Here is a 25,310-nt window from a genome sequence, read left to right on the forward strand (position 1 = left end):
CTACAAGAGACTGCCTCCATCTTATCAGCCCAAGACCACCCACCCATAGAAATTCCACCCATTCTGGAATACTGGATTTAAAATCAGGAAGGTATGATTTTGACTCTAACCTCAGACACTTAAGAGTTGGGTGATTCTGGGCAAGTCATTTAACTTCTCCAGGGCTCCTTTTTCTCATCTTTAAAATGAAAATCATAATACTTTAATACTTACCTCACAGGGTATGTGCATACGATATATACATATATATATATGTATACATGTGTGTGTATATTTGTGTATGCATATATGTGTGCGTGTATTTAAAAAGATAAATATGCATATATAAACATACACATATATATCTTTATAAGCTTTAAAATGTTATATAAATATGAGCTATCTGAAAAACTATCTCCTTCCTGAAGTCTTTCCTGAACTCCCTATGCAGATATGATCCCTCCCTCCTCTGAAACCTCATAGCACTTTATGACTCTCTTATTATACTTTGCCCTGTGTAATGATAATGATGATATTAAAATTTGATGTTTGTATGGTATTTTAAGGCTTACCAAATGTTTTTATTGACTATCTCACTTGATCTCAGTCATACATTTGTCATAGTCTAACTACTAGACTGCAGACTTCTATTGACAGAGACTGTGCTTTAGGAGTATCACAAGGTATTTTGTATCAAAAAATCTAGCATTACCCAAAAGGCAATCAAACTGCATACCATTTGATCCAGTAATAATACTACTAGAGATCAAAAAAGGGGGGAGGGAGAAGGACCTATTTATACAAAAAGATTTATAGCATCTCTCTTTGCGATGGTGAAGAATTGGGAATTGAGAGGATGCCCATCAATTGGGGAATGCAATGGAATACTATTGTGCTGTAAGAAATGATGAGCAGGATGCTCTCTGAAAAACCTGGAAAGACTTACATGAACTGATGCAAACTGAAGTCAGCAGAACCAGGAGAATATTACACATAGTAACAACAACATGGTGGGATGATCAACTGTGAATGACGTAGCTATTCCAGCAATACAATGACAATTCCAAAGGTCTCATAAGGAAAACTGTTATCCATTTCCAGAGAAAGAACTGATGGAGTCCGAATGCAGATAGAAGCATACTATTTTCACTTTCTTCATTTTTGTTGATGTTTTTTTTTCTTTTGGTCTGTTTCTTCTTTCACAACATGACTAATATGAAAATATGTTTTGCATGATTGTACATATATAACCTACATCAAATTGCTTACTATCTTAGGGACTATCTTAGGAACTGAAGGAAGGAGGGAAAAATTTTGGAACCAAAATTTTCAAATGAAAATTAAAATTTTTCTTTACATGTAATTAGAAGAAAAGTAATACTATTAAAAAACACAAAATCTAGTATTGAAAGAAAACTTAGAGAACATTTAGTCTGATCTCTTCCTTTTACAGATGAGAAATTTGAGATACAAAGAATTTAGATAACTTGCCCAGATTTACTTAGGCAGTAACAGGTCTGGGATTTGAACTTAGGTCCTCTAACTTCAAATTCATGCTTCTTTAACTACACTATGTTCCCTTCATCTTTGTACTTCCCAAAGCAGTGTCCTGGGCCCTCTTCTTCTCCTCCACTCTTTTTGTCACAAGGGTTATGTTATCTTTATTCAAGAGACTCCCGGATATATATTTGTGTGTTGCCTTGAGACAAAAATAGAAGAAACTCCTAGAGAATGGTTCCAGCAGCCTTAAGTCTGCCCTGGGCACCCTTTCTCTCTTAGAAGTGGGAAACCAAAGACCTTTACTTTAGGTCTACCCAAGCCATGGCTAGATGAAAAGTTCTCACCACTACTGCTCCTGGGCTTCCTTAGTTCACCCATTTCATCTAATTGTGTGACATGAGAGACACTGGCACAGGACCGCTCAGTATGGCATATCCACATCAGAGAAGGTGCTGTGCTCTATAAGCAAAGCAGAATTGAAGTAGCTCAAAAACAAAAGAGAACAAAACAAAAAACCACAAGATGCACAAATTTAGAGAATCCACCCCAAATGTTCACATGGACTATTTGTGCCTGACCTGTGGTAGAACATTCCTGGCTTGTATTGGTCTGATCAGCCACAGTCAGACACACTGAAACTTGACTCTAGCATACTGATGTCTTTTGGTTCTCTTCAAGAATGAAGGACAACCACCAACCAATCATCTAATCTTCATCTAGTCCTGCAAACCTCACTCATATGCCTTGTATAAAGACTCTCCAGAAACCCATGCAATGCTTCACCTAGACCAGCCAGGTCCTCCAGAAATTCCTCCCCTTCTCTGTGCTTCTGATGGCTAAGTTCCCTTCACTCATACTGTTTCTCCAAGTTCCCCACTGAGCAAAATTCAATAGTGGAAACCACTAAAAGAGCTGTGCTCTCTTGTGCTAGAACAAATCTTAAACTGAAGGCAACCTATATTTGGGGTGCACACACAAACATATACACACACACCTGTATGTGTGTATGATATATATTCATATACATGTACATGTATATCTTTATATGCATTATGTATATGCATACATCCATGTATACACATGCACTCCAGTGTCATATTGCCAACTATTTGCCGCACATCTCTACCAAGATGTCCCTTCAGTATCTATAACCCAACAGGCCCAAAATAGAAGCTGACATCATCACCCAACTTCACTATTTCAAGTCACCTCTGAGATTTGGATAGTCTTCCTTCTCCTTCACCTAGATAAATTCTATCTCTACATATCTCACCATTCATGCTGCTATCTCCAGTGCCACTCCCTACCAGGGGTGGGGAACCTGCTGCCTGGAGGCCCCATGTGGCCCTCTAGGACCTCAAGTGGCCCTCTGACTAAATCCAAACTCCACAGAAGAGATTCTCTTAATAAAAGGATTTGTTCTGTAAAACCTGGACTCAAGTCAAAAGGTCCCACACAAGGACCTAGAAGACCACATGTGGCTGCCCTAGATCATTGGCTTAGCTTTTATCATTTGCCCTACAGCCATCATTCAATGAAGCAATCTCTATGGACATAAGGTTAGCCATCACCACTAACTGCTAAGCAATTTCCACCAAGGGGCAGGCAAACCAACCTAACTGAGGTCACAGGGCACCCTGAGGAATATACTTGAGGTGGCATACACCAGGCATGCAAAACCACTGCCATCACCTCACTTCAAATCATAATAAATACAACACAGGATCCTGAATCCAAGAGCCCAGGGAATATCAGTGTCCTTCGGATCACTATTCCTGCTTCCAGACCTGTCCCAGAAGTCATTGCTCTGGGAACCAACCCTGATACAGATGTCAACTGGCAGCCTTTGCCTTCTCAGCAGCCACAATTACTGAAGACCGAGAAAAAGAATATTCTGTCATATGGTTCAACATCAGAAATAGATATGGTTTTATCAATGGAAGTACCATTAAGATTCATTACCATAAACTTTGCTGATGCTATGACTCTGCAGTCATGGGCTTTTCAATCTGACTTGCAGCTGAAACCTCCTACATGCTCTCTCTCTCTCTCTCTCTCTCTCAGTCTCTGTGTGTGTATGTGTGCACATGCACGCATCTGTCTATCTCTATCTCTCAATATGTGAACTGAGTGCAGGGGGTCTGCCCAGCTTCTATTTTTGTATCTCCAACATTTAATTAAGTCAATAAGTATTTTTAAGTGTTTCCTATGTGCCAAGTACCATGCTAACCACTAGAAATAAAAATATAATCAAAAAGAAAGTTTTTATCTTCAAGAAGTTTATATTCTAATAAGGGAAGATAACATATAAAAGGGAGTTGATTTTTAATTGATTCTGCTATCCATTTCCATTTTGCAGGTTAGTTCATCACATTCACATCCAAAGTTATCATTACTATTTGTGAATTTTCCTCCATTTTATTTTTACTCACTATGTCCTTCTCAGCCTCTCTTTTTACCCTATCCTTGTTACCTTATCTTCTCCCCTTACCCTCCTATTCCTTATTTTACTCACCTCTCTGAGTCCCTCCTTTACCTTCTCCCCCATCCTCCTAAATCTTAATTTATATGCTCTTCCAAAAATCCCTCCGCAACTTTGTCCCCCAAGTATTCTCACCTCTGTACAAGTTTAGAAGACTTCTACACACTTCCAGATGTACACACTGTTTCCTCATCAACCCAGATAAAAGTAAGGTTCCAACATTATCAGCCTTCTACCCCCACCTACTTCCTCTGTATCAGTTCTTCCTTTCACACCACAATTTTATGACATCATCGCTCCTTTTTACCTTTTCCTACCCAATTTTGTTTGTTAGAATCACTTCATCATACACAACTCAGCCTTCAACTTTTCTTTCACACTACCTCTGGAATGATGAGTTTTAAGAATACTGATAACATCTTCATATATAGTAAGCAAGCAGTTTGACCTTAATGAGCACCTTAAAATTAGTCTTTAATATACTTCTTTGGATCTACCATAGACAATGAAGCAATATCAATACTGACCTATATGCGCCAAATATAATGGCATCTCCATTTTTAAAAGTTAAATGAATTACAATTGGGGATAGGTGGTAGGACTGTAATAATCGGGGACTTTGAACTGTAACAACCATTCTGGAGAGCAATCTGGAATTATGCCTAGGGAGTTATTAAATTGCCCATATCCTTTGACCCAGCAATACTACTACTAGGTCCATTTCCAAAGATGATTAGGGAAAAAGGAAAAGAAACTCTCTATTCTAAAATGTTTATAGCAGTTCTCTTTGTGGTGGTAAAGAACTGGAAATTGCAGGGATGCCCATCAATTGGGGAGTGGCTGAACAAGTTGTAGTGCATGATTGTGATGGAACACCACTGTGCCATAAGAAATGATGGGCTCTTCTCGTTCGGTGCCGCCAACATGGTATTCAAGTGCTACATGGAGATTGGCCGGGTGGCCTACATCTCCTTCGGGCTGCACGCTGGCAAGCTGGTAGCTATTGTGGATGTTATTGACCAGAACAGGGCTTTGGTTGATGGCCCGTGCAGTGGTGTGAGGAGGCAGGCCATGCCATTTAAATGTATGCAACTTACAGACTTCGTGCTCAAGTTCCCCCACAGTGCTCGTCAGAAGTATGTCCGGGCTGCTTGGGAGAAAGAAAAGATCAATACAAAATGGAAAGCCACAAGATGCGCCAAGAAGATCGAAGCCAGAGAGAGGAAAGCTACGATGACAGATTTTGACCGTTACAAAGTCATGAAGGCTAAGAAAATGAGAAACAGAATTATCAAGCATGAAGTGAAGAAGCTCCAGAAGGCATCCACCCAGAAGGGCTCTCCTAAGAAGGGAGCTGCCCAGAAGGCACTTGACGCAAAGGTCTCCGCCAAGAAGATCCCCTCAAAGAAGGCTGAGGGCCAGAAGGCAGCCCCTGCCCAGAAGGGTCAGAAAGGCTCTGGCCAGAAGGCCCCAGCCAAGAAGGGACCTGCCCAGAAGGCAGCCCCTGCCCAGAAAGCAGCTGCTCCAAAGGCCAAAAAATAAGAGGCTGCCAGAAATCAAATAAAGATTTTGCTACACACACACACACAAAAAAAAAAGAAATGATGGGCTCAATGATCTTAGAAAGATTTCCACAAAATAATGAAGAGTAAAATGAGCAGAACAAGGAGAACATTGTATACAGTAACAGCAATATTGTTTGAAGAACAACTTTCAGCGAATAAGTCACTTTGACTATTACAAATACACAAATTAATTATAAAGGACTATGAATGAAGATGCTATCTGCATGCAGAAAAAGAACTGATAAACAGAAGTATGTAGAGGACAATTTTACATATCTATGTATACGTATACATATGCATATATATGCACATATGCATATGTATATACATACACACATACCTATTTGTATCTAATGGTACCCATGTCTAGGGTGTGAGGAGGGGAAAGAAAAAAGAAATTTACACAATAACTTTATTACACATTTAAAAAGAATATCAAGTTGTACACAGTAGATTTGCAGTTTCATGTGAATTTTTTTATTATTACCATGTTAAGGAAATGATTGTTTTATTCCACAAATTAAATTTTTTTTTTTTTAAAAAGGGAATTGAAGTGGGGTTTGGGGAAGAAGGCATGCACATGGCTGCTTAAGTCTGGTAGGTGTTCCATACATAGTAAGCCTTAATAAATGCTATTTCATTCATCTATCACCTCTCAGAGGACTATTTCCAATAGCTTTTTAGCTGGTCTCCCTACTTTGATATATCTTTCCTCTCTCCAATCCACTGTCTTCTGAGATGTCAAAATAATTTTACTAAAGCATACAGCTGTCCATATTTCTCCCCTGCTCAAAAAGCCTTCAGTTGTTTCATAATGCCATTCTCCTAAAATACAAAATCCTTAGTTTGTCATTAAAGGCATGCATGGCTTGGCTCCTGTCTCTCTTCTCTAACTTATTTTAAATGATCATCGTGGTATACATGTTAGAGGGCAGGGAGGGGGAAGGTCAAACTACTTGCTTACTTGCTTACTAGGCTTTTGTTGTATCCTCAATATTTAGCACATTACTTGGCACACAGTAAACACTTAATAAGTGATTATTGACCAGCTTCTTGAACATTTTCCAGCCAAAATGTCCAGAGTATTCCATCTCTCAAGTCTGCCTTTGCACTCACTGTCATTGACGCCTGGCATGCACATCTTTCTCACCAGAGTCAATCTTGTAGAAGGCCTACCTCAAGGGTGGCCTTTCCCAATCTCTCTCTCTTCACCCCCTTCCCAACCCTAACACATATATACAAACTTTAGAACATAAACTCTTAGAGTTCTGTTTCCCCCACCTTGGTCTTTATATCCAGGGCTTTTTATATAGTAGATGATAAAAAACGTTAAGTTGTGCCCATCCCATCTTCTCTTCCTGCACATATACTGCCAGTTCTTGACCACTCTGGCAATCATCAGCATAGCCACACAATACCACAGTTGAGCTTCATTTTACTCCTATTATTTTTTTTCCCTTTCTCTGCAAAAATCTCTGAATCTCTGTGTAGATTCAACACACAGTTATAGATTACCTATTAGCCTGAAGGCAACTGAAGATCACATTCTCATATTCTAGTCCAAACCAGTGAAACTTTACACAAACCCAGATCTCTTTGTTAGTCTGTTAAGTGCCTCCTTAGTACTGGGCTCCAAGGCAGCTGCACACAAATTACTTCCCCACTTCTTCAAACCTCCCTCCTTCCATTCTATACCCTTGGGGAACAAATTAGCAAAGCACCAGAACAAAGGCTCCAGAGGTCTACTCTGCTCTTGGAGGGTTCAAAACAATTTAAGACCCTAGACTCAATCTTCACCCTGACAGCGGAGCCAAAAGTTCTGAGGCCTATCCCAGAATATTGCAAGGCTAAAAGCCAAAAGAGAAGTTCTATGGGAGTCAACCTCTAGGTGATTCAGAATCCAGATGGAGGTTGGGTCCATTTAGTAATGCACCTTGATAAAAATCCCAAGTTTACATGGAAGATTTTGCATGTTCAAGTTACTAGTGTGGTCCTATGACTCCAAAGAAGGCATCAAATAAAAAGTGTTGAATACTGAGGGCCAGGATCATCTAATCACAAAGTATTAAGTTCATAATTACTATAGTTCCTTTTAGCTTGGCTAGATAAATGACACAAACACAACCTGTGAGTAGACCTAGCTACCTGAATGGGGACCCAGATAGTTGGGTAACACAGTTCATCCTCTCCCTCTCCCTCTCCTTCTCTTTCTCCTCTCCAAAGGAAGTAAATTTTGATGGCCAAAAGCTGCCCACTTAACTTGAGGTTTACTAGCTAGATTTCTTCCTTTCCTTCTTTCCTTCCTCCCTCCCTTTTTCTTCTTTCTCTCTCTCTCCCTCTCTCTTTCTCTCTCCCTCCCTCCCTCTCACTCCTTCCTTCCTTTCCTTTCTTTCATTCATCTTTCACAAAATCTTAGACCCAGTTTACTATGAAGCTCATACATTGGACCACAATAGTTCCCTGCCCAAGCTCCACTTAATGGCTGTATTTTGGGCTTTTCTACCTTAGAGTGAACGTCAATGGTAACTGTTTCTTTGGAACAGCAACCCTGGGGATCTTCCCCTCCCAGCTTGATTTTTTTAAATCTTTTTTTTTCTAATAAAAAGGGCCATCATCCCTTGACTCACTTCTTAAAGAGGCCTATTCACTGAATGAACATTGCCTCACTCTTAAGTGAGTACATGAAAAGGCCTTAGCCTGAAAGGGCCAGGGTCTCCCATTGCATCCTGGGTCATCTCCAGTCATCCTGATGAATACCTGGTCACTGGATCCAGATGTCTCTGGAGGAGAAAGTGAGGATGGTGACCTTGCACAGCCCTCCCTCACTCACATGATGTTATGGTCTTCTTCAAAAATGAAAGACAAAAGATAAATGACAACAGAATATTTAAGTGCAGAGTTGGCTTTCTGTAGGAGCAGAGTAGCAATGGCCTATATAGTTTGATTACATGAGTTACAAGAAAGCCCCAGGTCTCCCCACCCCCAATCCATCCAGCAATGGCCAAAATTGAATGGTTAGAACTTTATTCCTTTTGTTGTCCTCCTAAAATGCAAACAACCCCCTGGGAAGGTGTCATACTCAAAGTGCTATCTGTTGTGTCAGTATAAATGTTATTCGGATCCTTTCTGGAGAGCTGGGAGAAACAGAAAGCTTTCCATGGAGAGGAACAGGGATTGGGTACCCGAGGAAGAAAAGTACTAGACAATTATCAAAGGGATCCAGAATGGGGAAACTAAGGCCAAACTTCACCTCCTTCATAATTATGCCCAGTTTGAAGAATTTATTTAATGAGACAAGTGCCAGAGGAGTAGGCTGGAAATAGAGACCCTTTTTCTCTTGTCTGACCATGAATGCATGCATTCTCCAAAAGCTAAACTTGGAGCCAGGAGTCCTGGGTTCCAGTACCAGATGGTATTTATTAGCTTGGGTAGCAAGGTGGCACAGTGGATAGAGAGCCAAGCCTGGAATCAGGAAGACACATCTTCCTGAATTCAGAGCCGACCTCAGACACTTATAGGCTGTGTGACCCTGGGCAAGTCACTTTACCTTGTTTGCTTCAATTCCCTCATCTGTAAAATGAGCTGGTGAAGGAAGTGGTAAACCATTCCAGTATCCGTGCCAAGGAACCTCAAACAGGGTCAGTCAGAGTCAGACACAAATGAAATGACTAAACCACAAAATTTATTAGCTTAGGAAAGTATTTTCAGGCTCTTTGGATCCTTGTTTTTGCATCTATAAAATGAATTGGGACCACATAGTGTCTAAGATGCCTTCCACCGATGACATTGTGAGAATCTACAAGGACAGAGGTACAGACTATACTATTAAAATACCAGCCACAAATGTCAAAAATAGATCTAGACCTATCACCACTTTTAAGGTTAAATTGACTTAGTCTTTTAAAAAAGGAAACAACACCTACACCTTAAGAAACGCTTTTAATTATGATCCTCATAATAAGTCACATTTATATAACAGTAGTGACAAAGCTCTTTTACATACATTATATCCTTTAATCTTCACAATTACCCTGAAAAATATAATTATTCTCATTTTGCCTACAAGGAACTTGAGGCTTAATGGGATTAAGTGACTTACCCAAGGTCACACAGCTATCACATATCAGGGCTAAGACCCGAACCCAGTTTTTCTGACTTCTGGTCTAATGCTTTTCCTATTGGGTAATACTGCCTCTTTTAGGGGTCTGGGAGAAAATGGTAAAAGTCCTTCCTAGTAGGATAGTTCTCTGTTAATAATAATGCCTAAGGGAGAAAAAAAATCTATCTCTTTCAATTTAACAAGCATTTTAGACATATTCTTGGAGCAATCATTCCAACTATTTTTTTCCTAATTTATTTTCACTTTTTATTTAGTTAAGACTGTTGTTTAAAAATTGACACTTGTTCCTAGCCAGTTGTATCTTGAAGTGAGACAAAGGGAGTATGAATGCTGGCATTTAGTTTGATTAATGAATAGTCATTTGATTCCACCAGCCATTATATTTTATTAAATAAATAAACTATTTCCTGTTGAAAGAGAATATTAATTAACTTGTTTGGCAGTTATCTGAGTAAGGCCATCACAAACTGCCCCTGATGACGGTGTCCCTTTCTCTGGCTCTCAGTTACGATTTTTGCCCCAAGGCTCAACTGTAGGTGACAACCATCAATTGTTGAGCATCATTACCCTTTAAACTCATCACTGTATTTACTCTAGTAATTAACCCCTTCACATTTTCTCCTCCCCAGCGTGGAGGAATAAAGACTCCCCCTCTCCCTGCTCCTGCTTGAGGACCATTACAGTTGGCAGTCTTTGGAAAGCTGCCAAAGGCAGGAACTCTGCAGCTTGCTCCTGAATACTGTAGCTACCAGAAGTCTTTTGTTACCTAGCAGACACTGAGGACCATCGCTTCTAGAAATTAAATCATGCCCAAGGGTGAATTTGGCCAGGGGTGACAACGTTCCAGAAATACAAAAGGCTGAAGGAGTTTTTCAACCAAATTGCAAAAAAAAAAAAAAAATCTTATGGAGCAAACATTGACTTATTCGCCAAATCTAGGAATATTCAAAGTGAGGGAAAGGGAAGGGGGAGTGCTGGAAGCTCTAGGTGGCTGTTGTTATCTGTCCTTCCTACTCAAAAAGGACCAATGAAACCACAAGGTCAGGGTCAATGTACAGTGTGTTTCACTGCGGCTGATCAGTCCAATAGAGCTCAAAATGCTCTATTACAGGTTGGCCACAAATAGTCCTTTTAAACATTTGGGATGGCGATGTCTCTGGATTTGTGCATCTCATGTTTCCTTCGTACTATTGAGATTCTGTTTTGTTCACAGAGCACAGCACCTTGATTTGGGCATGCTGTGCTAGGCAGTCCTGTGCCAGTGTCTCCCATGTCTCCCAAACGATCCCAAAGTTCTTCAGAGATCTTGAGAATGTCCTTGTACTGCTTCTTCTAACCTCCATGCCCACACTTGCTTCATGTGAGTTCTCCGTAGTCTTTCAGGTAAACATACATTTGGCATTCAAGCGACATAGCCAGCTCATTGAAATTGCATTCCCTGCAGGAGAGTTTGAATGCTTGGAAGTTCAGCTCAAAAGAGGACGTTGGTCTAGTACCTTATCCTGCCAGGTGATCTTCAGAATCTTCCTAAAACAATTCAAATGGATGGAGTTCAATTTTGGGGCACCGTGCTAGTACACTTTTCAGGTTTCACAAACTTACACAATGAGTTCAGCACCAAGGTTCTATAGACCTTCAGTTTGTTATGTGGACTAATACCTCTTTTCTCCCCCACTTACTTTTGGAGCTTCCCAAAAGCTGAGCCAGCTCTAGCGATGCATGCATCAACCTCATCATCTGTGTGCGCATCTCTGGAAAGTATACTGTCTAGGTAAGTGAATTTACCCACAGCATTTAAAATTTGTATCTAGGCTTAGAACAAATGAAGAGAAGTCCTGCCAAATTCAGCAGGTATAAAACTCCACAAAAAAGGCTGTATAAGCTGGGACTAGAAGAAGGCTTAAGAAGTATTTCCATACGTTCACTGAATGAGTGATCAAATCAATTAACCAATAATCATTTGTTAATTATCTATTTTGTACCAGGCCTTGGGCTGGGTGCTGGAGATTCCAAAGACAGATATGAAAGTCCCCAACTCCAAAGAGGTTATTTTCAGTTCAAGAAGGCAATATGTACATACAGAATTTATATATATATATATATATATATAGTATATATGTATATATGTATGCATATATGTGTGTATGTATATGCATATGTATGTATTCAAATGTAGGTATATATATTATTTATGTGATATGTGCAGAATAAATGCAAGGTAATTTTGGGGGACAGGATTTAAACAGCTCAGGGGATCAGGCCTCACACAGAAGGTAGGGCTTGAATTGTCTTTGAAGGAAACAAGGATTTCTAAGAGACACAAAGGAAGAAGAAATACACTACAGGCATAAGGGAAACTGTTCAAAAACATGGAAACAGAGAGACAGAGAGTCGTGTGTGAAGAAGAGTAAAGCTAGTGAGGTTTCTGTAGAGTATGGGAAAGCAATTAATGTATAATAAGGCTGGTAGGGTGAGGAGCCAAGTTACCAAGGTTATGCATTCATAGTAATGTATAATAAGGCTGGGAGGATGATTAGGAGTCAGGTTATAAAAGGTTATATAAATGCCAAACAGGAATTTCTATTCTATATTAGAATAAGGAGCCACTAGAGTTTTCTAAGTAGGGTAATAGAATGGTTAGATCTGCCCTTTTGGAAAATTATTTTGGTAGCTCTGTGGAAGACAGGAGGCAGAGACAGGTTAGGAGCTATTGTAATAGTTCAGGTGAAATGTGGTAAGGGCTTGAACTAGGGGACTGGGGCAATAGATGAGAGGATCATAGAATTAGACTGAGAAGGGACCTTTTAGAGAGACCAGCAAGGGACTTGCCCAGGGTCACACAGCCAGTAAGTATCTAAGGATGGATTGGAACTCACATCTTCCTGCCTCCAAACCTCCACTGCCAGCACCTGTCTAATGTGGAATTAAAATCAGCAAGACTAGGTAACTGATTAGATAAATGAGGTGAAGAAAAGCCAAGTTTTGAAGATAACTCTGAGGTTGCAAACCTGGGAGACTAGAAGGCCTATAAAGTCCCTAGAAAGGAGTTTGTAAGAGGGGTGGGTTTGGGGAAAAGATAAGGCACTCTATCACAGACAGGCTGAGTTTGAGACATCTCTTGGACATCCATCCAATCTGAAATGTCCAATAGGCAGTGGATGATGCCAGACTGACCAAAGCTCAGGAGAGACACTACAGCTGGATATATGAAAGGCCTGGGCTTGGAGTCAGGAGGACAAGTTTCAATTTTCCCTCACATACTTACTGGCCGTCTGACCCTGAGCAAGTGACTTAACCTCTGAACCTCTTTCAGTAAAATAGGGAAAATAAAGTGCTAAAGTTGTTGCAACAATCAAAGGAGATAACCTATGTAAAATGCTCTATAAATCTTACAGTTCAATATAAAGGCTACTATTATTATTATTATTATTATTATTATCATAATTTTGTGAGTCTGGGAATATGACTGCAGAGATAAAACTAGACCCATGGGAGCTGATGGGGTCACTGAGAGAGCATAGAGAGAAGATAATAGGGCCAAGGACAGAGTTTTAGGAAACAACCACATTGGATGGGGGTATATAACCAGCTAAAAACCCAGAGAAGAATCATTACAGGTAACAGAACCAAGAGCAGCAGTATCACAAAAACGAAGAGCCTGCAGGAGGAACGGTTAAAATCTCAAATGGGGGGGGGGGAGGGAGAGAGGGAGAGAGGGAAGGGAGAGAGAGAGGGAGAGGGAGGGAGGCAGGGAGGGAGGGAAGGAGGGAGAGAAGGAGGGAGAGAGAGATTGAGATTTGGCAATTAAGAATTTGTGCTAACTTTGGAGAAAGTAGTTTCACTTGAAAGTTGAGGTTAGAAGCCAGATTGCTAAGAACTGAGAAGTGAGAAGAGTGGAAGCAAAGAGGATATTCTACTGTTTTTAGGAAATTTGACTTTCAAAATGAAGAGAGACAGGAAATTATATTGATGGGATGATAGAGTTAAGTAAAGGTTTAAGGATATGAGGATACCCGGGAAGCAGTACAAGAGTCACTAGGTAGGGAAAGATTGATTGGGGGGATAGGGGTGCAGGAATCTGCCAGAGGAGATAGGAGGGGATGGGAATAAGGATACACGTGCAAGAGCTGATTCTGGAAAGAAGGACCACCTTTTCATGATGTCATTAAGAGACACTCTAGTGTTTTAAATATATCCCCAAATTTTGAGCTCAGGGTCAAAGAGGAGAGATAGCCGTATCTTTCTCTATACAGCAAGTCCCTGGTAGCTTAAAGGATGGGATGCCAGGTTAGAAAGACAATGGGTCTGACATAATATGGAATTTCTTATATGCTTGTTTTATATTGAAAGTGAAAACTTTGATTTACTTTTGGTTCTGGAGGAACATGGCTATTCTACTGGAGTGCCTTTACCATGTTCCCTAGGGCCAAAACAAAATGGCTTGTAAACACCTACTGACCAACAAATGCTTCCACAGTCATTTGTGTGGCTACTTCACATAACTAAATTACAAAGACTGATTACTTAGACTTTCTGGTGTTGTTACTGGTGCCAATGCTGTTGTTTAGAAGACTAATGCCCTTTAGACTCTGTAGTAACCATCTGTTAAATGAATGTCAAGTGTAGTACTTGTGAATTAGTGGGTTGTTTGAAAAAGAAAATCCTTCTGTGTTTTTCACTTGTTGAGGTGCATCCAGTAAGTGGAACGTTGCTATAATGATGTGCATGATTAAGCATTCATTTTCCTTTGAGACAGGGAGAATTTACTTTATTGTGCATTTTAAGCTTATGCTTTCAGTGACACAAAAATCATGCCAAATCTATTTGATTGGAAGGTTCTTGAGAGTAGGGTCAGGTTCTATCATTTTTTTGTATACTCAGAATCAAGCATATTGCCTTGATTAATAATTTTTAAAAGCTAAATTATGATAATGTAGTCACCTAACTTCTGGTGGAGAAGGGAATAAGGATGAGGTAGAATGTTCCTAAAGGCACATTTGTTCAGTCACTTATAGTTATGTCTGACTTTTTGTGACCCCATTGGGTTTTCTTGGCAAAGATGCTGAAGTTATTTGCCATTTCCTTCTCCAGCCTACTTTACAGATGAGGAAACTGAGGCAAATAGGGTTAAGTGACTTGCACAGTGTCTGAGGCCAGATTTGAACTCAGGAAGATGCGCCTTCCTAACTCCAGGCCCAGCATTTTATACACTGCACCATCTAGCTGCCCAAAAGGCACATTGGCATTCTCAAATACAGTTATTAGTTGTTACAGCCCCATTTTTCCCCAAATAGGACCAAAACTCTGATATAAGACAGTAGAAAACTAGAATTATGTACTACAAGTAAAAGTTTGCGTTTTCAGGTACATGCCTAAGACATAAAACAAGGCCAAACCGTAAATCAAATTAAAAAGCAAAACAAGCTTTCCCAATGTTCTCTATCTACCAACATCATGCTGGTTTATAGTAGCAGCTTTAACGGGTAATTTGACACTTTTCTTTTTCACCCATAAAGCTCTTTGCACTTAAGGAAAAAAAAAGGAACTCAAGATCTATTTTAAATATCTTCACATACACTAGCAAAATAAAGAAGAGGGAATCTGGATAAGAGCAGCTACATCTTGCTGCTTTCCAAGCATGCTAACTGGCTAAACAGTTCCTTTTCTACTATCATGCTATACTGAGAAATCCTGACATTTTGTTCCATTCATTTTATTTTCATTGTGCAACGTTCACACTCATTACCACAGTATGTGTTTAAGCAGGAATTTTTGTTGTTGTCGCTATTAATGGGTTTACGAATGTTGGTATAATGACTCGTCAATGTTTATTTTTTTGTAAGCATCCCAGTTATTATGTGAGGTCTGCTGAGCACAGCAAAGCCGTTTCTGTACATATTCTATATCCAGAATGGGCACACTGGCATGTTCTGCTAATTAGAATCTCTTTTGTGCCAAAGGGAAATTTCTAATATGGCACTAAAAAGCCATTTTTATGGGCTGACATGAAAATCTACAAGTTGTGGTTATTTATTTAATTGAAGTAGAGGCAATGATCACACAGGCAGGGATGGAAATTTATAGCAAAAAGTCATAATTTTGCAGGCTGGTTTTGAAGACAATACGATTGCATTCCAATACACTTGCGGGGTTGCGCGCGTATGACTATGTTTGTGTGTATGTGTACAGATAATAGAAATGAGACAGATTTTCAGGATTTTCTTGTTTTCAATATTTTTTCCTCACCTTTTGACATAATCAGAAAAGCTAACTTGCATTTCTCAATTTAATACAAGATTGTTTTGAGACAAGAAGACAAATGGTGAAATGTTTCGAGGGAAGCACAAACTGGGAAAAGTTACTGTTTGTTTAAAAGAAAAAAAAAAGAGGGATAAGTTGTCTCCAGGTTTGGAATTTCTTACATATTCCTGAATCCTGATAATGGAAATAAGCCAGGTTCTTTCTGAGAACAAGTCTGAGGGTCTGGAGCTAAAGGATGTTGGTTACCCCACAGTCTGTATTTCTTTGTTGCACTTTAGTGTCCTTGTCTCAGTAAGCAGTATTTTCATGGACTTGAATTCAAGTCCTATTTCTGGCTACGTAACCATAGGTAAGCACATCACATTTCAGTGGTTCAGTGATTCAAAAAAATGCAAGTTATTGATCTGCCTCCATAGAGGCAATACACAGATGAAGTCACAGAAGTTGGATTAGGTAACACTTTGCCGAAGCGTATTTTAAAGCCATATATAAAGATGCTTGATAGGTACAGGGGATAATTAGTGGAGGTGGCCAAAAATTGAGCTGAATTATATCAAGACTGCAATCTATTATATATGTACATATATATTAACCAAGAAAATGTAAAAAACACCAACTAGTCTCTCTTGGCTCCTCCAACTCATATTATGGATTCTACTCACAGAGTCCTGAGATCTGGAGATGGCCAGGACAAAACAATAGAACCCCGAGAGATGCCAGAAGACCCCAACTACAGGAGAGTACAGGAGCTGAACAGTATCCCCACAGAATATCCCTGAGCAATCAGACGAATCTGCTTTATTTAGATGCATGAAACAATGGACCTGGAGTCAGGAAGATCAGGATTCATATCCTGCTCGTACCTCACATTTTTGTGCCTGGATCACTTTTGCAGTCTAGTGAAGCCTCTGGATCCTTTCTCAGAATAATGCTTTAAAATATATAGAATGCACAGAATTATAAAGGAAATCAATTATATTGAAATAACTGTATTTCTTTCCTGTCTAAGTTCATGGATTCCCTGAAATTTCTTCATGGAACCCATGAAGGTCCATGAACCCAAGTTAAGAACGCCTGTTCTAGACACTGTTTGCCCCTGGGCAAGGCACTTTTCTGCCTCAGTTTTTTCATCTATAAAATGGGGATAAAAGATAGTCCCTACCTCACAGGGTTGTGCTGATGAACAAAAACTTGCAAACACTGTTGAGGACTTTGCAAACATCATTTCTCATTATTTGCTTAAAGTGACATGAGCTGACCTTTTCATTTTGGATAGAGTGCCAGGCCTGGAGTCAAGATGATGAGTACAAATACGGCCTCATTTAACAACTGTGTGAGCTGGCACAGTCACTTAATCTGTGTTGGCCTCAGTTTCCTCATCTGTAAAATGGAGGTCATAGTGACATTTGCCTCCCAGGGTTGCTGCAATAATTAAATAAGATTGTGACAGCTTAGCACAGTGCCTGGCACATAGTAGGCATTCTATAAATGCCGTTATTATTATTTTAGAGGTCCCCAAAGCAGGAGTGACTAGATCTATGATTTCATTGACAATGGGCACTCCCAGATGAAGAATATCCTTCTACAAATGAGTCTTTCTGTAGCAGATGCAATGCCGGACATTGATTCGCAAACACCTGGTTTGGCACACTGCTGCTGCTACTTAGTAGCTTCCAAACCAACATTCTCCCCTGATCCTTTAAGGCCCTGTCCTAGAATTATGTTCTATTCATTTTGTGAATGCATGTTTCATATACACACATTCACGTACACTGAATTCATATTGGATGTGTATTCGTGCCGCCTCCAACGCCCCATCCCACCCCTTCCTCTGGAATGTGAGCACCTTGAAGGCAAGGACAGTTGTTCCACTTTGATCTCTGGATCCCCAGTGCTTAGCATGGTGTTTGGCACACAGTAAGTGCTTGATAAGTGCCTAAGTGACTGTCTTTTGGCCTGATACCTAGGGACTTGGTTCTCTAGACTTTATGTGTTCTCTACATAACACAGATTCCTAGAAGATTGGTTTTTCCAAGCCTTGTTCCTCCTAACTTCTCTGAACATTTACTTTCTGCATATGATACAGAATTCAAACTACTTAAAAGGGTAATCCACATTTATTCCATCCACTTCCCTGGGGCAACTACGTGTGGTCCAGTGGACAGAGCATCTGGGGTCAAGAAGAGCTGAGTTCAAATCTAGTCCCAGATGCTCACTAGATCTGTGACCCTGGGCACGTCACTTAACTCTGCCTCAGTTTCTTCATCTGTAAAATGAGCTGGAGAAGGAAATGGCAAACCACTCCAGTATCTTTGTCAAGAAAACCCTAAATGGGGTCACAGAGTCAGACACAACTGAAAAACAACTTCCTCATGACCCTCTCTGTGTTCAAGCCTTTGCAATCTGACTTCTATCCTCACAACTCTACCAAAATTGGCTTCTCAAAAGTCCTCAATTTCAAATACAGTGGCTTTTCCTCCATCTTCATCTTCCTTGCCTTACAGCTAGCATTTGGCATTGTCGAACACCCTTCATACTTTCTCTTGCCTTGGCTTCTGTCTTACTAGTTCTGTCTTCATAGCTCCCCCACCAACTTAGACAACTTCCTCCTCTCACCCTCAAAAGCTCCTTCCTTTGCCCTTCTTCCTCTCTTGGTAATCTCACCTCTTCCCATAACATCAGCTGTCACTTCAGATGACATCCATAGTTCTTTACAGCTTCAGCCTCTCTCTGGATCTCAAAAGCTTCCTTAATTTGGCACTCGGGGCACCACCTTAACTTTCTAGCCTCATCACTGATACCATTTGTCCAGGGTCACACAGCTACTAAGTGTCTAAGGCTGGATTTGGAGTCAGGTCTTCCTGACTCCAGGCCTGGAGCTCTATCCACTGTGCCACTGGGCTGCCTTTCAGTATTCTGTCATACTGGTCACCTTGTGGCCACTCACTATGTATATCCTGCACCTTCTTAACTCACAGCCTTCAATGACATCGTTCAGGATGCCCACAGTGCCTGCCTCCTTTTACTTTACCTTTACCTGCTGAAGCCTAAAACACAGCAGAGTATAGCGGAGAGATTGCTGAGGTTGCGGTTAGGAAGATCTAGATTTCAGTCACAATCTCTGACTCTTACTTTCCTCATCTGTAAACCAGGAACATGATACCTAAAGTACCTGCTTCACAAGGTTTGTGTGGCCCATTTGAGATAATATACGTAGGTACTTTCTAAACTTTAAAGGAAGACAAATGTATCTTATCGTTGAATTCCTATATACTTTAAAATTCAATGCAAATCCTATTCTCCATGAAGCCTTCTTTGATTCTCCAATTGTCTCACTGTACTGCGCAATTATTTTATTCATTTATGTATTTTTTTAATAATTCTAGTATGTTCTATGATTTTACAGGACTAACTCTCATAAGGGCAAAGGCTATTATGTTTTTTGTCTCCCCCAAAACCTAGAGTGTTTTTACATTCAGGAGAGTGAACAAAGTGACTGAACAAATGTTTGAACTAAGACTTGAATTTTCAACTGCTTATTGTATATCTCTACTGGAAATTCGGTATATGTAAATGTAAGCTTACCCAAATTGTTCTTCGTCCATACTTTTCTATTTCTTTTAATGGGCCATTTTTTCATTATCCATACTCAAAAACTTAAAATTGTCTTTGTCTTTCTCCCTTACTCTCTTCCCTCCTAATCTCACTAGTCACTAAGTCCTGTTAATTCTGTTTCTGAAATCTCTTCTATATTTCAAATTCCATCCTCACAGTCACTACTCAATCTCGGGTCCTTATCATCTTCCACTTGGTTAATTCCAAGTCTCTTATTCAATTACTCTACTAGTCTTTCCCCCTTTTATTTTTGTTTTGAGACTGGATCTCCCTATTCACCCAGGCTGGAAGTGCAGCAAACATTCACGGCCTAATCCTACTACTGATCAGCATGGGAGCTTTGACCTGCTCTGGGCTAACCTAGGCCAGTTCACTACTGCCTAGGGTTCCTGGTAGGTCCCTCACTATGTTGGGGTGGGATAGTACAGACACTTGAACATCTTAGACCAACGAAGCTCAGAACTCAGCAGCTCAAGCAATCCACCAGTCTCCCTGGCAACAAAGATTACAGGTGAATACAACTTTACCTGGTATCTCTCTTCCCCTTAATTCTTCCTACATACAATGCCAAATTAATGTCTCTAATTCACAGGTAATTGGATTTCTCTCCATTATTTATTTAATGGCTCTAAAATGCCTATCAAAATCTTGTTTTTTGCATTTAAAGCTCTCCATGTCTCCAAATTATTTTTCCTATCTAAGTATTCCTCTTCATGTATCCTTCTGTTACCTAGATAGGAATTCTCATTCTTTGAACACATCTCTGAGTTTCCTGCCTGTGTACATTTTTGGCATAAGAGAACAAAATCTTTGCCGTATAGACCTTCTTATGCATAAAATGCCCTCCTCACTAGCTTTGTTGTTGTCATTTTTCAGTTACATCCAACTCTTTGTGACCCCATTTGGGGCTTTCTTGGCAAAGATACTGGAATGGTTTGCCATTTCCTTCTCCAACTTATTTTACAGCTGAGGAAACTGAGGCAGAGTTCAGTGACTTGCCCTGGGTCACACAGCTAGTTAAGTGTCTAAGACCATATTTGAATTCAGGCCTTCTGGACCCTAGACCCGGCCCTCTATTCACTGTGCCACTTCACTGCTTCACGTACTGAAATCTTACCCATACTTCAAGGACTAAGTTGAGGGCTAACCTCTCCATGAAGCTTCTCCACTCTCCATTAGTGAGAATACCTTTCTCTGAGTAGTACTGAGTTTTGCACCACTCTGACGCACTTGTCACACATTATCAAGGATTGCATTTTTCACCTAGGCTTTAAACTTTGGTATCCTTCAGCCTTAGCCCATTCATTGCCAATTCTGTTGAAATTCTCTCACAACTATTTCCTCCTTTCAGTCTCCATTGCAAGTCCTTAGTTGGCTATGAGGGCCTGATGGAGGCCCTCATCATCATCTCTCTTGGGCCTGGATAACACAGGCAAAATGACTGCTCTGCACATGATGAAAGCCTGGGCTAACATATTCTAGGCCTCTATCTGATATCAGAAGAGCTAACAATTGTATAAATGATTTTTATAACCATTGACCTTGGACACAAGAAAGTCTGTGAGGTTAAGAAAACCTTTCTATCAGTTTATGATAGTGTCTGAGTAAGTCTGTCTTCAGGTTCTCCAATCCAACCTTCAGAAACCTATCTTTCTAATGCTTCATTCTAATGACTTCACACCTCTCTTCAAAAGCCTTCTATGGAACTCTAGGCATAAATTCATCTGGGCACTAAAGGCATTTCAAAATCAAACTCCCATCTACCTTCCTAGCTCCTTTTCATCCAACTGCCACTTATAGACTTTACGTTCCAGCCAAACCAGACTATTCTCCATCCCCGTTACTTGTCCCATGCTTGGAATGAACAATCTATTGAAATCCCTTTCTTCCTTAAAGGCTTTACTGAGTTGGCATCTTCTCCATGAAACAGCTAGAGCCAGGCCTGGAGTCAGGAAGATCTCAAATCACATCCAGCTTCAGATGCTTACTAGAGATGTGACCCTGGGCAAGCCGTTTAACATGCCTGACTCAGTTTCCTCAACTGTCAAAGAGAATAAAAGAGACAATAACAACACCTACCTCCCAGAGTGGTTGTGAGGATCACACAGGATAGTTGTAAAGTACCTAGCATACATAGTGCCTGGCCCATAACAGGTGTAATATAAATGTTGTTACTACCCATGAAATCTCTCATCATCTCAGCTGGAAGTGTTCTTGTCCTCATTTCTCTGGACCTCTCCTTTGCATTTTCACAAACTATAATACAAGGGAGTATATGGTACCTTACTCCATTAGACTATAAATTCTTTAAGGGCATGCTCATTTCACTTCATCTTTATATCTCCAGCACCTGGTACAATACCTTGCACACGATAGACACTGAATATGGAATTACTGGGCTTGGTAAATTGCCTGTTCATTTTTTACCCCCCTCTCCCTTAGCATTTAGTATAACACTACACACATAGTAGGTGCCCAATAAATATTTACCAAAGCAAATTACATGGAAACAACGGTTCCATTTTTTGGAAAACCTAATAGTTGACGAGTTCAGTCATCTTTTAAAATAGTTTTAGTGGTTTGCCCCAGGCCAAAATCGAAAGACTAGAGGAAAATGGGAACAGGAAACCATTGAGAAAATATGGTCCTCATTAAGAGGAAAGAAACTTTAATCTAGTTATTATGAGTAATCAAGGAGAAGTACTACTCTTAATGACAATACCTGATTTACTGCACTGGGTGATAAACACAAAGGAATAGCTATCCCAAACCTGATCCCAACATTCTGCATCATTTTTGTCTGAAAGAACCATACACGAATCAAAGTGCGGGTTCTGTTCAGTGTCTGCCATGTCCACTAAATAAAGCTGCCGGTGGTACCAAAATCAAAAATCTCACCTACGTGATACAGTCAGAAAATTCCTACCCATTGGTAGTTGGAAGGAATCTTTAAATTTTTGTTCCTTAAACCTGGGGGTTAAGGAGTGAGATTTGAAGCCTTTTCTACTGCTGTCCTCACCAAGGCATTGAAATGAAATATGGGGAAGTGTCCACCTGAGTAGACATTTTGTTTTCTGGGTGGTGAAAAAATTAGTCACTACTTAACTAGATAACTGGTCCAGCTTGTTCAGTGTCAGTTGATTTCTAGTTACGATTGATTTCAACAGTCATAGAGGGGGCAGAAAAGAGGCATAAAGAATAGAGATATTTGGATCATCCAGAGTTGGATGGTTGTTTTCCTCCTTTAGAATGATTCCTAAGTTTTATGGGAAAGATGTTCCCTAAGGAAAGAATTATTTTGTTATAAGAAAGCTCTTTGAAGAAACTGAATTTTTATGTGCATATAGTTTTATACAAAAACACAGACACACTTAACTCTAGCTGTGATGTTGATGGTTTCAAAGCTCTAGAGGAATCTCTGCTAATTGCTTTTTAAAAGTAGGCTGGGTGAGTGAGTGAGTGAGTGAGTGAGTGAGTGAGTGTGTGTGTGTGTGTGTGTGTGTGTGTGTGTGTGTGTGTGTGTGTGTTGGAAGGGGAAGACTCTCCTAAGATTTTGAATTGGGAGAAACCTTGAGATTTTTAAGTTCTAGTTTCTCACTCCAGAAACGAAGGGAACTGAGGCTCAGAAAGGCTAAAGAATTTTCCCAATGTTACAAAGTTTTAAGCAAAATTAGGATCTGAACCCTTGTCTTATGATTTCAAATCCACTAATCTTGCTTTTAGTATCAGGTTGCCTCTGTCATAAGTAAAGATGCCTCTCAAAACAAGACAGAGGACATCAGAGCTGTATCAGGGAGTTACCCAGATATAAGATTTTATTTATTAGATGGTGAGATACTGGAGATATGCCTAGATAGCAGCTGGTCTGAAAAAAAAAGAAAAAGTTTCTGAGACTTTCAGTGTACTGCAAGTTCAATGTTAAGTCTACAGTGTGAAGTGGGGTGGGGGGGAGAAGCACATTAAGAGGTACAGAAAGCTGAAAATAAGAAAATCATCACCTCATTGCATTCCACTCTGGTCAGACTACGTAATACTTACATTCAGTTCTGGGCGCTGAATTTTGGGAAGGACACTGATAAACTTGAGTGTCCACTGGAGAAGCAATCTAGATAGGAAAGGGCCATTAAGACTTTGATATATAAAATCCAGTTGAAAAGACTGGAAAGTCAGGATTTGTATCTTTTGTCCCTGAAGCCAATAAGAATTAGATATCCTCTAGGAAGTTGGAGATAGGTAAGACAGCTATCTTCAAGTATTTTTAATATTTGACAGGGAAGATATTTTAGCCTTATTCGGCTTGGCCCCAGGGACAGAAGTAGGAACAATGGATGGAAGTCTCAGAGGCAAATTTTAACTTGTATTTAGGAAAAAAGTTTTTAAAAATTGGAGCTATCTGTAAGTGTGCCAGCTTGTCGCCAGAAGTCTTCAATGGGAAGCTAGATGACTACTTGTTGGAAAAAGGCAGGATTACTATCTAGGTACTGGTTAGACCAGCTGATTTCTGAGTCTCATTTCCAAATCTACCACCAGCCACTTGTATTATTTCTATTTTATTTTACTGTGAATACTGTCAAGGTATAATTTATCACATTAGCTAAATAATGGCTTTTTAGGAGGCAAGGGATGGTACTTATCTACTGTTTTAGTATTATATATTTAAAAAGAAGCCCCCAGTTAGAAAAAATTGTTTGTCGTATGTGTTAAGAATGGTAGCAACCAAAGACTATTCCGGGGTAGCTCCCCTGATGACTACCCTGTAGAGTTAGAGTGTACTCTGACCATACCAATAGTTTCCTCTTTATAACTAATTACAAATTTCTCCCAAAGATTTATCTGACTTCTCCTGAAATCTATATTGTTAGTCCTGGAAAATCTCTATGCCTCAAAATTGCTGCATATGAATATTTTTAAAAACAAACCTATAATGATCTTCAAGCTTGAAGGGAATCTCCCTTAATTCACACATTCAATAAATATTTACTCAACACCTACTATATGCAGGGCAATGTGGAAGACGTGCAGATGGATGCACGTATGAAGTCTTCTGCTGTCATGGGTTTATAATGTAGTAGTCTATAAAATGCACAAATAAACAATGATACGTGGAAAAATATGATATGTGTAACAAAGTACAACGTGAGTTAAGACGAATGGCAGGGAATTTCTACTTGAGGGAGTGGAGGAGTGGAGCAGGGTAGATGTCATGGAAGAGATAATATTTGAGCTCAACTTGGAAAAGATAGGATTTTAAAAAACAGCATGGCAGACAAGAGCCAAATAGTCAATGGGAGACGGGTAAATTTGGGCAGTACTGACCAGTTTGGCTACTGCATAGAGTATATGTCAGGGGTATAGTCTATTAGAGAGTTTGGTTGGAGCCAAGTAGTAGATTTTCTTATCAAACTAGCAATTGCTTTACTAGGCATCGACCTGATTCCCAGTTAAGAACCAGGTTTTAAGAAACTATACCCTGGCTATAAAATGCTCCAACCAATTCCAGAAGGAGATAAGTAGAAGGAGAGCTCTGAGGAGAATGGCCAAGCTCTCTGTGCTTCTTAGAGAGTGGCAATCCTTGGTCTCCCATTTGACTCTTCTTGGGGCAACACTCTTCTTTTAGTCTGTGTGTATTAGGGGCAACTTTATTCGATCGGGGAAACTTCATCTGTCTTTCTGAATCTGTAGCATCTCAATGAAGAACCTCAATCAAGTGAATAGTTATTAACATGACATCTACCACACTGGTTACCAGACAAACATGGATACTGTTATAGTAAGTGGTGGTGTTTTT

General features: G+C 39.9%; 2 protein-coding genes across 2 annotated transcripts in view; one reads left to right on the forward strand and one right to left on the reverse strand.

The window, feature by feature from the left end:
* The window catches only part of NECTIN3 (nectin cell adhesion molecule 3), a 198,210-nt gene that overhangs the window by 73,383 nt on the left and 99,517 nt on the right, over positions 1-25,310 (reverse strand). The gene's annotated exons all lie outside the window — the stretch shown is intronic.
* Positions 4,883-5,542, forward strand: LOC118837974 (60S ribosomal protein L14-like). The gene has a single exon (XM_036745143.1). It carries the CDS (start codon positions 4,886-4,888, stop codon positions 5,501-5,503), a length of 618 nt encoding a protein of 205 aa, XP_036601038.1. The 5' UTR covers positions 4,883-4,885; the 3' UTR covers positions 5,504-5,542.

This window comes from Trichosurus vulpecula, chromosome 2 (assembly GCF_011100635.1).
Source record: "Trichosurus vulpecula isolate mTriVul1 chromosome 2, mTriVul1.pri, whole genome shotgun sequence".
NCBI lineage: Eukaryota > Metazoa > Chordata > Mammalia > Diprotodontia > Phalangeridae > Trichosurus > Trichosurus vulpecula.